The following is a 17,278-nucleotide window of genomic DNA, read 5'->3' as shown; positions in this document are numbered from 1 at the left end:
TATCTCTGATATTGAACCATATAGAGCTCCGGAGGTCACCTGACCCAATCTGTTTACGACGCCATTTTGGCAGGCAGGAACAGCCGGCGCCAGCGTGAGTTTCAAGGCAACAGAGATCACTGCACACCTCAACGGATCTCTATAATTCATCCGGGGTGCTTTTGTTTGTTTTATTATGTGTGCGTGTGCGCGTGCATGCGCGCGGTTGTCCGTGAGGGGCTGCCCGGGTTACTTTCGTTTTGTTTATTTATTTGATTAAAGTTTTTTTTTTTTTTTTTAGATGTTCACAGCTTACATTTTAAGAGAGAAATCAGGAATAGATTAACATTATATGTTAGCAGTTAACACGAACTCGTCCAAATCAGCGCGCCACTGTGTGCATCTGTTCCATAGGTCCGTGTTGTGCATGCCAGATAAAATCAGTCATTACAATAAATGTCTTTTCTAATTTTTTTTTGTTTCAGTATTTATTTATTGAATCTTAATTTAGTTTCAAATAGCCTTTCTGGATGTTATTTATTTATAAAAGCACTTATGTTTTTCACTATTAAATAGCCTATCGTATTTAATGGGAACTTTATTTTTATCATTAGTTATGTGAGGCAAAATTTGTTTTTCTCATTTGCTTTGCCCTGTCTGTTCTGACATCCTGGCGCACATCATCTGTCCATCATGTTGAAATAGTAAGGTTTAAACAGTCTGGTTTAAATTATTTTATAGCTACAAATGCTATAGCGGCTCCGATTGCCTACCAAAATGGCAGCGTTTAGGCTGTGTGACGTCAACCTCCGGAGCTCTATAGGGCCATTAATATAAAGATACTAAAATACAAGTTTAAGAACTAGAATCTAAAAAGATATTGACATATATTTAATACTTCTTGAGATATAGGAATGCAACCCCCCCCCCCCCCCCCCCCATGGTCACATTTGGCATATAATGAAACAAAGATTGCTGAAGTCAAAGTATTTCACTCATATCCAACCATCTCTGTGTAAATAAAATAATGATGCTGCCATCTTACTAAAATACCCCCCACCTCCCTGTAATTTGGCTCCTAATCTCAACAGAAAATTGTCATTTTGACTCTCCTCTACAAAATAGTCACTTACTCAGTAAATATACATTTTTGACATTTCCTATTTTGGCTTTCTTCACCATTCATATTTGTCTTTGTACAGAATTTTTTTTAACAAAATCAAATATTTGAGCTGAGAACCTCTGGTTGAGTAAGTTCTTTCAAAGTACTTTCCACAAATATGATCATCACAAATCCTGTTTTCTGTTGAATAACTATTGTATTAAATATTAGATATAATCAAGGAAATATAGCTGCAAGCAGCAATTTAAAGGGGTTCAAGCACTTTACGGACTCTAAGCACATAAATAAAAAGTTATCATGTTTAACTTAGCAAGCCTGTAACCATCTTAGCCATAGATGGAAAAGCCAATTTACAGCCAATGCAGAACATTTACCATAGAAAATATATAGTTTTTAAAGCTTTTTAATACTTATAGCCCCAACTCTGGCCCAACCTCCATAAAAGAGTGCATGCTACTTTAGGATCATGTGCCACAAGTGCTCACCTAATGATGCAAAGGTTTTATTTAGGAATTATAGGCTTTTTGTTTACATGCACTCTTAGTTAGCCCCTCGTGCATTAAATTCCCTCTGGGTGGAGATAAGGTTTTCCTTAAACCTAATCCAGCCTTCATTTCGAAAAGTTTCCCTGCGTTCACATCGGAGGTGTTGGAGCTGTCTGCTTTTCACCCTCCGCCCTTTTCCTCCGCAGAGGATCAAAGGTTGAATGCCCTGTGTCTGGTCCATGCATTACAGACGTATTTGACTAGGACCAGCGTGTTTCAGAAGAGTGACCAACTCTTTGTTCCATGGTTTCCTTCTCAGAAAGGGGATCCCCTGTTTAAACAACACCTCACATTGGCTTGTGGACGCTATTATTTTGGCCTACGAATCAAAGTGAGTGCTACCCCAAGGTAACATCAGAGCTCATCACACGAGGAGCTTGGCCGCCTCTTGGGCTCTGTTCAGGGGAGTATCACTGCAGGATATATGTTCTGCTGCCAGTTGGGCTTCTCCCCATACGTTTGTGCGTTACTACAGGCTGGATGTCACCAGAATCTCTGTAGCACATTCGGTCTTGGGGGTGGGGTCTTCCTAACCCTGCCTTCTTTTGTGTGCCAGTGCCACAAATATGTTTCATGTCCTGCTCCATACTGCAGTTATGCGTATGCGTCGGTTTGGCGAGTTCGTGATTATTAGACGTGGCGAGCACCGCCCCTTGGGGTGACCATCTTTTTCTGGCTAACAGGACCTCTCCGTGAGTGTATTGGGCAATCGGAGAGCTGTCCATCTCTCTCCCATAGGTGGATCTCGAAATGAGATGAAAGAGAACAATAAGTTACTGTTGTAACCCCGGTTCTCTGAAACATTGAGTGGAGAGATCAACCAGCTTTGCCCCGCTTGCCGCACGAGAACCAAATATACTTACTGATATACAGTAGCGTATGCAGCCTATATATGTCCGCAGGTAAGGGGCGGGGCCTTACTGGGCATTGGCTGCGTGCTCCTGCCTATCTTGTCAGACTTGGTGCAATCGGATGCTTCTGCATAGGTCAGGTACGGATGCCTTCACATTACGGATACATTCCGTAATGCATGTGAAGCGAAATATCAGGTTTCAACTAGTTGTTTTGAAAAATCCAAAATATAAGAAAATATCACCAGGTGCCGATCAATTTGAGCATTGGTGACTTTGTAGAAGGGGTGAGTACGACCATCCCTTAAAAGTTTAAAGTCTCTACGACGTATGGTTTGGTCTGCCCGATCAATTTTAGGGGTGCTGGAAATCCTACATACCACTGTCACTGCTTTTCTACACACACACACACACACACACACACACACACACACACACACACACACACACACACACACACACACACACACACACACACACACACACACACACACACACACACACACACACACACACACACACACATTGATTGGATATTGGGTGCTACTGTATTTAGATATGTCCCAATATTACAATTTTAGATTTCTAGCATATTTTAAAAATTGCAAACCTCTTATAAAATGCAGAAACAAAACAGCTTCAAATATATTAAGTTTCATAATTTGGTTGACAGTCAAATGTTTTCTGGAGGTTGAGTACTGACCATTGACCAAGTTTCAGGTCATACTGTGGGCAATATTTGTGGAAAAAAAAGCCTCAATTTAAAGAGGAAATTATGAAAAAAGCTCTCTTTTTTCCATTTTTTAATTGCCAACAGTACTTAACAGTAACACACTTTGTTGATCTTCAAAACATTTTTCCCCATAAAAGCTGATGGCAAATGTATATACACATCTTGACATGAATTACTGATCATAAATTCTTTATTATTTTCTTTACTAATGAAGCAAGCATTGTAACTCCAGTGACAATAAAACCAGTGACATTTTTATGAAAGATATATTTTCTAAGATGGTGTTTGTGATGCTATTGATGCATTTATCCTCTTCATAACTCTCATCTTTCCCTGCAGTTGTTTTCTGTAAATACTGTAGTTTAAACATAGGCATGAAATTAAGACCCTCATTGGGAGAAGCAGTACTTTTGTCATCTTTAGAGATCTTAAACGCATGTATGAGTCTGCTATAAGGTTAAAAGTCTTGCCTTCACTAATTTCCATCCTCTTTTTGTTGTGTTGTTCAGATCCATATGACCATGTGATACCTGTGGAAGACCTAAAAGAGGAGACTGAATCCTACCAGAAAATGGGACCAAGTAAGAGTGCCTAACATCTCTGTTGCTCGTGGTTCTCTTTCATGTCGGTCATTTTGATGCTGCATCAGTAGCTGACTGAGAACTCAACCCGGGAGTGATGACTTCTCATGACCAAATGCACTGCAAAAAGTCAGAAATCTGAGGCAGCCAGCTTCAAAGTTTACTCAATTTATGGAAGAAAAAAAGATTGTTTATAGTTGCTCTGCGGTTCCATCAAACACAGTATATTCTATGAACTCAAAATGAATGTTTTTGACTTGCAAATCCACATTTAATCGGCTTGCATTTGACGTTAATATGAGTATTGATATTACATGACAGTGTAACAAATTGTGTAGTGAAATATAATAAAAAAAAATTCAGAATAACAAATATTTGTCATCATCACTTCCCAAAGCTTTGACCAAAAATATGAGTAATTAAAATGTATCAACAGTGCTCAAACTAGAGAACTTAGTTCAACCCTCACCACCAAACTTGACATTTTATGTTCTTGCTTGTTAATATTTTAAGTTGCTCAAACTTGCCAAAAGATTGACTTTAGTTAATATTTTCAATGTCAACTTGGACCCACTTTATATTACGAGGCCTTAACTACTATGTACTAACATTGTAATTAATCATTTGATACAATACACTTTGTATCAAATTGTGTACATACATGTCTTTACATTGTACTTACATTAAAACAAATACCTGCATGTAATTACGTCTGTAATTAATTTCTGCAGTTACTTTTGTTATTACACAGTTGGCACTTCCCTTACACCTAACCCTACCCTTAAACTTACCCATACCAACACGCCTGTCCCTAACTCTACCCGTATCCCTCCTCAATATCAGCAAAAGTGTTTTGCAATACAATTTGAACACCATAAATACATTGTACTTATTTTTTGATTTAAGTACATAGTACTTAAGGCCACCTAATGTAAAGTGGGGCTGTCAACTTCTTTGATAGTTCAATCAACCTTTAAATTGGAGTTTGTTTGATGATTGATTTTTTTTAACAGTGTAGAATTAGGCAAATTAATTTTCATATACCGTTTAAGCCCCAGTGTGCATATAAACAGGGCTAAGCTGTCAGCATGACAACCGCTCCACCGTGGTTTTTGCATGTATTAATAATTTTGTAATTTGGACCTGTGCAGACCCCTATGCAATGGTAGCTTAAAGTCTGCATGAAACTATAACTATATAATGTAGGGCAGGGCTTGATTTTGTCCGTGGGGAATTGATTGGATGGTTGCGGTTTGCTATTGGTGGATCTTGTGGGTGACGGGTTGCCCCGCCCTCATCATCAGAAGAGAAGAGATGTCACTACAAGAGAGATTCTGATTCAAGATTATGAGGTCACATGAAAATGATAATGATGTGCATGGATAAATCATTTATGATAAAAACTGCAATATGCCATAAAAAAAAAAAGAATTGTCAATCTTTGATTTTCGTGATGGGATAAGCTGCTGACGCTGCATTGAAGTGACTGATCTGAAAGGGAATGTCTGGTTTATGAATTTATCCCCAGATCCCTGAAATAAGTTATGAGATGCTGCAGAATGATTTGAGTAGCTCCTGTAGCTGAAAATCTGATTTACATGACACTGATCCCTCCGTTATATGCACATAAGGGCGGAGCTTAGGCACAGTCAGCCAATAAATGACTGTCTATTCAGGTTGACAGAATTCATCGCTCCTGGGCGGAGCTTCCACCGCATCAGTTCTACATTCAGGGATCCGGGTTATATTTAACACCCAGATGTTCTAATCGGGATATATACGAAGTGATAAAATATGCTGCAATCAAGAAAATGAATGTAGGGTTATTGTTTTGAATTTTCAGTGTAAAGCAGTGGCTCAACCTTTTTGACTCCAAGGCCCCACATTGTTCACAACAATATTTGAAGTCCCGACACGGCTACTTTCTGTAAATTAAATCCCAGGATTTCAGAAGTTTTAGGATCTGAATGCTTTTCAAGGTTTCCAATCTTTTTAACCAATGAATTTACATAACTTTTCTAATTTTATGCGCTTATGCATAAGAATTTTTGAAAATGTTGTATATATTAGCATGTTTTAACATGTTGCTAGCAAAATGTAACAATTTTGATAACATGTTTTAAAATTTTGCTAGCATGATTAACATGTTTACCATGTTGTTAACATTGTGCTAGCATAATTAACATGTTACTAGCATCTTTTAACACATTGTTAGGACATTTAACATTTTAATAGCATGTTGTTAGCATTGTGCTAGCACGATTAACATGTTACTAGAATGTTTAACACATTGCTAACATGTTTGTGCATGTTAACATAATTAGCCGGTTTAACATGGTTTAACATTTAACAAACATGCATTGCACTTTATTAGCACGAATTGTGTTAATTAATGTCTAACAACATTAATGTTGTTAGATATTAATGAATTAGCATGTTGTTAGACATTAACACATTATTGGACTGTTGTTAACCATTTTAATATGTTGCTAACACTATTAACATGTTGTTTGCATGTAACTAATGTGTTTTAACACTTTGCTAACATGTTAATGTGATTTAACACTTTAACCTGCTCAGATTATTTACAGTAGCACATTACATGTTCTATCATGTTAACATTATTTAGTATTGCAGTAGCTAGCATGAATAACATTCTGCTAACATGTTTTATCATTTTGATAACATGCTTTAACAGATTATTAGCATTTTATTACCATTTTGTTAATGTGATTAAAATGTTGCTAGCATGTTTTAACACATTTGTCACATTTTAACATGTGAACATTATTGTTAATATGATTTAACAGTGCTAACATGTTTTAACACATTTGTTAACATGCTTTAACACATTTTAACGTTGTTACCATTTTACTAGCAATTTTTTAATGTTTGCCAACATGTTTCCACATGTTGTTACCATGATTAACATGTTACTAACAAGATTAGAGGTTGTTAGCATGATTGGTATTTTGCTATTATGATTTAGCAAGTTAACATGTTTAAACCTCTTGCTACCATGTTTAAACGATCACAGTGCGCTAAATCACATTGCTAGCATTTTTTTATTTCAAATTATTTAATACTTTGATAGCATGTAGCTAGCATAATTAGCACATTGCTAGTATGAATTAACCTTTTGTTAGCATTCCTAAAAATAAATTAGCATTTTGTTAGCATGAATAAGCATGTTTTTAGAATTACTAGCATGAATTAGCATTTTGCAAACATGAATAAAAAAATTTGCTAGCATGAATGAACATGTTTACATGAATTAACATGTTACTAGCATGATTAGTACATTGCTAGTATTAATTAGCATGTTTTATAGCATGACTTTGCATGTTGCTATCATGAATTATCATGCTACAAGCATGAACTATCTTTTTACTAGTATTATTATTATGTTGTTAAAGGGTTTGTTTGCCCAAAAATTAAAATTCTGTCATTAATTACGTTGGACACCCGTCAGACCTCCGTTCATCTTCAGACACAGATGAAGATATTAGTGTTGAAATCCGATGGCTCAGAAAGGCCTCCATTGACACCAATGTCATTTCCTCTCTCAAGACCCATAAAGGCACTAAAGACGTCGTTACAAAGCCCATCTCACTACAGCGGCTCTACAATCATTTAATGAAGCCACGAGAAGAGTTTTTGTGCACAAAAACAACTAAATAATGACTTTATAGTGATGTGCTGATTTCCAAACCAAGATTCGAACCGTTATTAATCAGTGTATCGATTCATGATTCAGATCGCGGCTCAAACTGCCGAAATCTCGTGACTTAGGCGATCCCAATCATGAATCCATACACTGATTCATAATGGGTTAAAGCTTCATGAAGCAATGTTTTGAAATCGGCCCATCACTATATAAGTCGTTATTTAATTTTGTCTCTTCATAAATGATTGTAGAGCCGCTGTAGTGAGATGGGCTTTGTAACGACGTCTTTAGTGCCTTTATGGGTCTTGAGAGAGGAAATGACATTGGTGTCAATGGAGGCCTTTCTGAGCCATCGGATTTCAACAAAAACATCTTCATTTGTGTCTGAAGATGAACGGAGGTCTTACGGGTGTCGAACGACATGAGGGTGAGGAATTAATGACAGATTTTTCATTTTTGGGTGAACTAACCTTTTAACATGAATTAACACGTGCTAGCATTGAAGCCATGCTGCTGTTAACATGCTAGCTTGAAGGAGATGCTGTTAGAAGCAGCTTAAATATTAGATCGATATGCTTGTATTAAATGCTTGTTGTCTTGAGGTCCACTTGGTTGAGAACCACTGGCTTAAAGGAACGGCACACCGAGAAATAATATTTCTGTCATTATATTCTCACCCTCATGTCATTGCAAAGCTCAACACTTTTCTATTTGTTATTTGAATACGATTTTGTTTTTTCTCCAATGGGTTCCAATGTAGATTTGGACTATATTGACTTTCATAGTTTGGACAAACACATTCCTCCACAGAAAGTAAGTAATGCATGTTTGGATTGACATGAGGGTGAGTAAATGATGACAGATGATCATGGCTTGAGTGGAATAAATGGATCTCAAAAGCATTACGTTTGTGGTAATGCGTCTTTGGCTAATTAATGCATGTTGACTAATCACTGTATTTTGTGTTCTGAAGAAACAGGAAGCTACACGTGCGAGTATTGTGGGAAACAGTACAAATACTTCAACCCCTATCAGGAGCATGTGGCTCTTCACGCTCCAATGAGTAAGTCCTCACTTCATCGCCAGTGTTTGTGTTGGTGTTTATGGCAGTAAACGGATGAATAGAGCTGTGTAGATGTTATAGATTAGACGCAGGAAGCTCTAATCATTAAATATGGAGATTGCGGAAGCTTGTTCACCAAACTACTAGGAAACGTAATATAGCGAGATCATAATTTCTGCTGTAAAACTACCCAATCTGTCTGCAATAAACCTCACAGGATCTCAAACCGTTATTACGCTCGGCTGAGGTGTTCACTGCAAAGTCTTTCTTATTATCTCCGTCCTTCGTCTCTCCTCTCATTTATCTCTTAGTCCTGCGTTGAGGAGTTTGACATTGAAAGCTATTTAAAGTATGGTGAGAATATAGAAATGGGTCAGAGGGACTGTAGTGACGCTACCAGAATTAAATTTCAATTTGCTTCAAAAATGACTGATTATTCTAAATGAGCTTTAGAAATTTGAACGAGTTTTGCAGGGAGATGCGAAAGCATGTTTTCTTTATTGGTAAACTGAATGCTTGTAATTGATTGTCAATGAAAATTGCCTGGTGAATAATCTTATGCATAGGAAACATTTTAGACTGTCTATTATTGGCATAGTCATTTTATTAATATATGAACATGCTATATCAAACAGATTGTCTAGCTTTTATACATCAACATCTGTTTTATTCTGGCTTCATGCTTCATGTTGAAAATGTTTTTCAACATTTGAATGTGGGTAAGATACATTTAAAGAAAAAACAACATTTTGAGCAAAAATCTGAGAAAATCACATTTTTGTCAAAGACTCCATCCAGTAGATGGAGTCCATGAACGCCCTAAAGCTTCACAGTCTTATAGCTTGTGATTTAAAAAAAAAAATCAAAAATCAAAAGGATAAAACAATTTTGATATACACCATCAGGGGTGCCAATAATTCTGACCACAACTGTCAGCTCAAATAGAAATTTAGGTACTAGATGCGTGTTTTAATGACAGGATTTCTTGACTCACAATGATTAAAATGAAGTTGGAAAAATCTAATAACATGATCCAAAACAAAAAAACATCTGAATATCCTAATGCTTCCTTCAGAAGCAAAATTATATATATTAGACTTCTGATACTTCTGATACGTACTAAAAATATTTATTCGTCACCTTTTAGTGATTTTTGCCACTTTTGAAGCCAAAATATGTAATTATACGTGATTTGTGCAGACTGAGTTTTGGTGCAGTGTTTGGAGGAATCTGTCCAAAGAGAAAAAAAAAAAAACCATTCATTTGTAAACAACCCAAGCTAAGAGTTTTTATCATTTGATGAGATATTTGAGCTATGAAATGACTTTTGCAGATTTCTCTGTGCATTTCTCTGTGTGACTACAGAGAACGACCCCTGATTCTCAATATTTGCTCCCAAATGCAGAGATAAGATGCACTTTAGCCTTGCGGTGTCTGATTGTTTAAATAATCTATAAAATACGTGGAAGCTGGGCCAATAACTAACCTTTTTTCCACATCTACCAATGGCCAGAAAATTTTCCGGCCCTACATTTTTTTATTTTTTATTTTTTATCGGCCAGTAAACTGCTTTAGCAAAAACAGCAATTCATCAACGTTTCGGATACCATTAAAAATTCACAATTTTCAGGTAGAAAAATTGATTGAAAGTATGCTAAAGGACACTGGAAGCCATCAAAGGCAGTGTGTCGGAAACTCCTCCCTATTGTATAGGGTGACCAAACGTCCTGTTTTCCCAGGACATGTCCTGTTTTCAGGCCCTGTCCTGGCTGTTTTTTATAAAGTGATCAAAATGTCCTGGTTTTCATTATTTTCACTGGGTCATTAAGTTGACTGGCACTAGGGCAATCTACAAGTATCTCATTGCCGGGCCGAGTTTGCTGTTTTTCCACCCTACTATTGAAGGGCAGGAGGTCATGAGGAAGCTGGGCTGCTACTGGTGGATCTCACAAACCGAAAATCTCGTTTCGACTTTAATATGATTATTTTTACAACCTGTTTTTTAAATTTGAATAAAATGAAAACTAAAAGACTTATTATTATTCACAAATATTTAAACAGAGATATTACACTTATCCACTAATTTAGCTCATTTCGAACTAAAAGTCGGGATGGGGCATAGCATCTCTTCCTTTCAAAACAGCTTGGAGATGTCTGGGCATTAAAGATATGAGTTTCTGGAGTGGTGGAGTCTGGTCCCATTCTTGCCTGATGTTTGGTCATCTTTGACGTATTTTTTTGTTTAATTATGCATCAAAGGTTCTCTATAGGTGAAAGATCAGGCCAGTTCAGCATCCGGACTCTAATACGCTGAAGCCATGCTGTTGTAATAACTTCAGTTTGTGGTTTTGCATTGTTCTGCTGAAATACACAAGGCCATCCCTGAAATAGATGTTGTCTAGATATGTTGCTCTTAAAACTTTATATACATTTCAGCTTTCGATTTCCTACAAGAATGTCAGATTTGGACTCGTCTGACCATAGAACATTTTTCCACTTTGAAATGAGCCTTGACCCACAGGACATGTTGAGCGCTTCTGGACTATGTTCACATATTGCTTCCTTTTTGCATGATAGAGCTTTAGTTGGCGTCTGTAGATGTTACAGAGGACTGTGTTTACTGACAGTGGTTTCTGGAAGTATTGCTGGGCCCGTTTTGTAATGTTATTGATATAATCATGTCGATGAGTGATGCAGTGTCGTCTGAGGGCCCGAAGACCACGGGCATCCAATAAAGGTCCCTTACACACAGAGATTTCTCCAGTTTCTCTGAATCGTTTGATGATATTCACTGTAGATGAGGAGATTTGCAAAGTCTTTGCTATTTTACGTTGAGGAACGTTGTTTTTAAAGTATTCCACAATCTTTTTACGGACTATTTTACAGATTTCACAGCATCTGCCCATCTATACTCCTGAGAGACTCTGCCTCTCTCAAGACATCTTTTATAGCTAATCGTGTTAAAGAACTGATATCAATGAATTAGTTGCTAGATGTTCTCGCAGCTGAATCAAAATTGTCTTGCTTTTTCAGCCATTTGTTGCTCCTTTGCCAACTTTTATGAGACCTTTAGCAGGCATCAAATTTGAAATGAGCTCGATTAGTGGATAACAGCGTACAATTTCTACATTTAAACATTTGTCATCTATGATCTATTGTGAATAAAATATTGGCTTGTTAGATTTGAAAGTATTAGTTTTCATTTTATTTAAATTTTAAAAACGTCACAACGTTTTCTGGAATTCGGGTTGTATTTCTTATACATGGTATTATTTATTTCTGATGCATATGTTGTGATTATCATTATTTTAATACCTTTCTATGCAAAGCACTTTGAATTACCATTGTGTATGAAATGTGCTATATAAATAAACTTGCATTGCCTAGCCTAATCAATTGTAAAATAACACTACATTGTCACTGTTTTTATTAAATGAATTACATTTTACAAAATGTTATTCATGCTAGCTACTGCAATCAAAGTACTAAATAATGTTAACATGATAGAACATGTAATGTGCTACTGTAAATCATTTGAGCAGGTTAAACTGTTAAATCACATTAATATGTTAGCAAAGTGTTAAAACACATTAGTTACATGCAAACAACATGTTAATAGTGTTAGCAACATATCAAAATGGTAATTAAACTTGGATTAATCCTTATTCAATTTACAAAAGTTATTCAGTCAAGAGCAGGAATATCAGGCAGCTGTCACCGTGTGAATGCATGTATACAATATACTGATACTGTACACATACGTTTATGTTCATTTAAGCAATGTTTACTAGGATACTCACTGAGATGGTCATTTTTTTGACAATGTTTTGTGTGCATTTGTCTCTTCAAGTGCAAGAAGACCAGCCTAAAAATCTAGACGCACCCTAGCGGCAGCAAATCTAATCTGCCTCGAGTGTCGTCTAGCAACTCTCAATACCCTTCTGAGCTGTAAACGCCAAACTGTGGTCGGGCCAATCACATCGTGTATAGAGTCGGTGGGTGGGGCTTAACATAATGACGGCCGAGTTGCGTTTGCGTGCTTCTAGTAAACACAGAAACTGGTGAACGGCGGTCTTTCGAATCAGCTTTGACCGCGACTCTGGAAGACTTGGAGTTAAGCTTTTCTCTGAGAAAAGAACAAAGAACGGCACTGAAGTCATTCTTAAGAAGGGAAGATGTGTTCAGAGTTTAGCCGACCGGATACGGCGAATGTTTAATCCGTCTACTAGCTCTGCTTCACCTTCGTTGCTCTGGTTGGTGTAGCGCTATCCTATCGCGTGCAGAGGGAGTTTGAAAGACAACCGTTTATCCGCCCCTCAGATTGAGCTGTCAATGGTGAGTTTCCAGACCAAAGATCTTGATGTGGGTCTGGCTTGTCAGGCTACAAGATGACGTGAAAGAGAGCTCAATTCAGTATTTGTCTGAGGCGTGGCTCTCTTGACCGCACTTCGGATGATTAAACTTTCCACACAGCACGCAAATTGAGTTTCCTTTGGCATCTTGCACTTGAACATTTAAATTGACAAGGCTTAAACTCTCGTGGCAATGCAGCACTGGCCCGTCAACTGTGCCAAACGCCATTCATGTTTGTTCACATTCATATTCGCATATTGCATTTTTAGAATTTTTTTAAATGTTACCAATGATTGACACTGTTTCCATATACTTGCCAACATTGATTTATATATATATATATATATATATATATATATATATATATATATATATATATATATATATATATATATATATATATATATATATATATATTATTGTTTTATTTTTTTTTATTTTTTTTACTGCTATTTGCCGCTTGGTGAGTGTTTTATCTTTAGTCCCTGCATGGAAGACTGAAGCCAAGCAGGACAAATAGTGTAAAGACATTAATAATGTGTAATCATGCTTCAATTCATTATTCAAAACAAGTTCAAAAAGACATAGGCCTTATTGTTGTTATTATGGTTATTATTGTTAGTATTATTATTATTACAGTGAAAATTTAAGTTGAAGTCAGAATGAAACTGAAGCTCTAGTCTTTTCTTCCTTATTGTGCCGTATATCCAGGTGAAACGGCTTCTCAAACAAGAACAAATATATGGCGGGGCTTTATTCTTTCATGATTGGATGGTTGTCATGATTATTGACGGGTTGCCCCGCTCTCAGCATCAGAGAAGAGAAGAGATGCCATTGGAAGAGATTCTGATTCAAAATTATGAGGAATTCAATTACGATTGGTTTTATAGTGACTTTAAGAATCCATACCAGTATTGATTAAAAACGAGGAATCAATATTGGTTATCCACTAGTGTCCGCACTGACATGTTCAACGGTTGTATTGTATACATGTTAAGTGCATGTCAAAACGTGTCATTGGAGAAACGTTAATTTAACATCACTGTTTTGGGCTATGACTTCGGCCCTCCGAATCCAGTGTTTCGGCTGAACATTTTAAATGAAATCTGTGCAAAGTCTCATTCATCATTCAGGTTCATCCCAACGGCATTTGCTTGTCTGGTGTACTGACGTCTTTGTTCATGGGTCCTCCGTTTTAGACATAAACTTTATTTGTTTCTCTGAGCCAGTCACCTGAGGAGTGATTGTCATGTGACTCGATTGCTCGAGAGCTATTGGAAAATGACAGCTCTTTCTAACTGATGGCACCACAAGAACACGCAGTAAAACCTTCAGCTATCCTGAAATGTGAAAGGCAGCAGAGAGGAAAAAAAAAAATCAATCTCACATTTGTAGGAGCTCTCCATAAATCAAGCACTGGTAAAACATCTAATATATTATAATGAAATATTTTGAGATTTACATTCTGCTTGCCAAAAAAAAAAAATTATTGATCAACTTACAATTCCCATAAATCAAAGAGAAATTGCTTTAAGGTTCTCTATTCATGGAAAGTGCCTGTTGTATTTTGAGCAATGCACTAAGGATGACGAAATGAGCATTTAGGTATTTCTCAACTTTGACTGATATGTATTGCTTTGATTTTTGCATTGCAGAAGGAACTTATGGCCTTAAAATGGAAGGGAAAATGTCTAGCCAGTCAGGCCAGTCCAGTCGTGCTGACGTCAACAATTCCCAGAACTCTAGTGGTAAGTGACATTGAAATCTTTGAAATCTGTCACCTTTGGTATTGGAATCTCATAAAGTGTTTGCACTTTGCTCGGAGGGATATTTTACTGTCATAATCAAAGGTCTGCAGTGTCTCTCTCTCCAGACTGCCCTCCACAATGACATGTTTCATCTTCAAATCATTTTAAGCATGTATAGATGCTTTTTACCGGAAAAGGTTTTTTTTTTTTTTGAGTAATGCGATCCGCAAGGACTGCTCCGTGTCTTAGTAAGGGCGCGCAGTATTAAACCCTCTTTACTTTTTCTCATGTTTCAGTACATGACCCCTGTTATGACTGAGTAACCTTTTTCACTTGTGAATTGTGTAAAATTATTTGCTCACTGCGTATGAGTTTGCTGTGCTGTCCAATATAATTTGTGCTGCTCCACTATTTATTTACCAGGGCTGTATTACATTGCAGCAGATTCATAAAACAAACTGCTGTGCCATTAAAATCAGACTAAAAGATCAGAAGACCGTACACCATTTGGCAGACTTGTCTAATATTTTCAACTGGCACTACATCTCTACAAACTAGAAGATGAAATTATAAAAACATGAGCTTCAACTGTTCAAATACGAGTGTCAAAGAAAATGGGTTTGATCAAAGCTGGAAAGGGCTCCAGTACATCACAGCTGTGAATGTTAACATGCGTGAACTACACTAGAGAATAGTGTACACTCAGACCTACAGTAAACACTACAACTAGCACAAAAAGGAGAGCAACTCCAGCTTAATATCCTCGCCTGTTTTGAAATGCAAGAGTTATTGAACATTTATGAAATCTAAAATCTTTGTACTATCATAGTTCATGCATCAGACTTTTATAGCTCATACAATATGATATGCAGTCAACTCCAGAATTATTGGCACGCTTGTTAAATATGAGCAAAGGCGGCTGAGAATAAATCTGCATTGTTTATCCTTTTGATCTTTCATTAAAACAAAAATCACAAAATGCTAACCTTTTATTGAAGTAAAACAACTGAAAGTAAGGGGAAAATCTCATTATGAAATAAATGGGTTTCTCCAATGCATATTGGCACCCCTAGAAATTCTTATGAGTAAAATATCTCTTGTATTCCTTTAAGAGTATATTCCTTTCATATTTACTTTTTCTTAGCACTCAAGGGTGAGTGTGAGCATGAAATTGTCCAGCCATGACTTCTTGTTCCACAGGAGTATACAAATGAGGAAACAAAGAATTATTAATCATCAATAAAGAATATAGTTCTGATGTGCAGCAAAATATTTTGGAGCTTCACAAAAGCAGAAAGTGCCTTTAAGAAAACAGCTAAAGCATTGAAAATCCCCATTTACACCATCACGGCAATAATTAAAAAGTTCCAGTCAACTAAAGATGTTAGGAATCTGACTGGAAGAGGACGTGTGTCCATATCGTCCTAATGCACACAGAGGAGGAGAATTTGAGTGGACAAAGACTCTCCAAGATCACAGATGGAGAATCCCAGAGATTAATCGAGTCATGGGGTCAGAATTCCTAAAGTCACTTGCTCAAACAGCCCCTACATCACCACATGTTGTTCGGGAGGATTTCAAGATAAATCCTCCTCACTCATCCAGAAACAAACTCACGCATATTCAGTTCAGACACCATTGGAGCTTCAGACGGGACCTGGTTCTGTGGTCAGATAAAACTAAAAGAAGATCTTTTTGGCAACAAACCCACCAGATGGGATAAAACTCATCCCATGCTTATGGTTAAAAATACCACTGGATCTATAATGTTGTGGACCTTTTATTTCTTTTCTTTTTTTTTTTCTTTTTTTTTTCTGGAGGTCCTGAACATCCTGTTCAGATTCATGTCATTGGATTTCAGCAAATACCAACATATAAAAAATCAAAACCTGGCAGCCTGTAATAGAAATCTTATAATGGGCCGTGGTTGGATCTTCCATCAGACCAATGATTCAAAACAAACATCAAAATCTACACACACATGTATCAATGAGCACAACATTTATCTTCTGCCATGACCATCCCGGTTCCCTGACCTGAACACTATACAAAATGAGTGACAAACCGGAGAGAAGAGGGAATCTGAAGGATCTGGAGGGATTCTGTGTGGAGGAATGGTCTCTGATCTCCAAAATCATCAGGCATTATAGGAGAAAAAGCAGGTTGCAATAATTGTGTGTCAGTAATTTGGCCAGCATGAACAAGAAAATAACATTAATTTCATAATGAGATGAGACTTCAATGAAAGGTTTGAATTTTGTGCATTTTTTTGCATGAAAGATCCAAAGGAAAAACATTGCATATTTATTTTCAAAGCCCCCTTTGATCACATTTACCAAGGGTGCCAATAATCATGGAGCTGACTGGTGAGAATATTGAGCTCAAACCAGAGGATGAAATAACCTGATTTTATTTAGTCCCAATCGGATCAAAAATAGCAAATTTGGTGCAGATGCTGATATGGCCAAAAAGTCAGATTAAATTCTGATGCATTGCAAATTAGTGAGATCTATAACAGTATAGCACATGCTTACATGAAATGCATATACAGTAAATATCAGTCATCACTCTAATCTTAATAACATATGTAAATGCTTTGTTTTATGATCAAAGCTCTGCAGTTTTAAAACGTATA

General features: G+C 36.8%; 1 protein-coding gene across 6 annotated transcripts in view; it reads left to right on the top strand.

Annotated features, from left to right (window-relative positions):
• Positions 1 to 17,278, top strand: part of znf618 (zinc finger protein 618) — a 59,155-nt gene that overhangs the window by 31,095 nt on the left and 10,782 nt on the right. For all 6 annotated transcript variants that reach the window (XM_067437555.1, XM_067437554.1, XM_067437553.1 and 3 more), the window contains exons 7-9: positions 3,741 to 3,812; positions 8,453 to 8,542; positions 14,551 to 14,643. In XM_067437555.1, coding sequence (XP_067293656.1) covers positions 3,741 to 3,812; positions 8,453 to 8,542; positions 14,551 to 14,643 — 255 coding nt within the window. The remainder of the gene's footprint in view (positions 1 to 3,740; positions 3,813 to 8,452; positions 8,543 to 14,550; positions 14,644 to 17,278) is intronic.

The sequence above is a fragment of the Pseudorasbora parva genome, chromosome 3 (assembly GCF_024679245.1).
Source record: "Pseudorasbora parva isolate DD20220531a chromosome 3, ASM2467924v1, whole genome shotgun sequence".
NCBI classification, from domain to species: Eukaryota; Metazoa; Chordata; class Actinopteri; order Cypriniformes; family Gobionidae; genus Pseudorasbora; species Pseudorasbora parva.
This window is presented reverse-complemented; position numbering and strand designations above follow the sequence as displayed.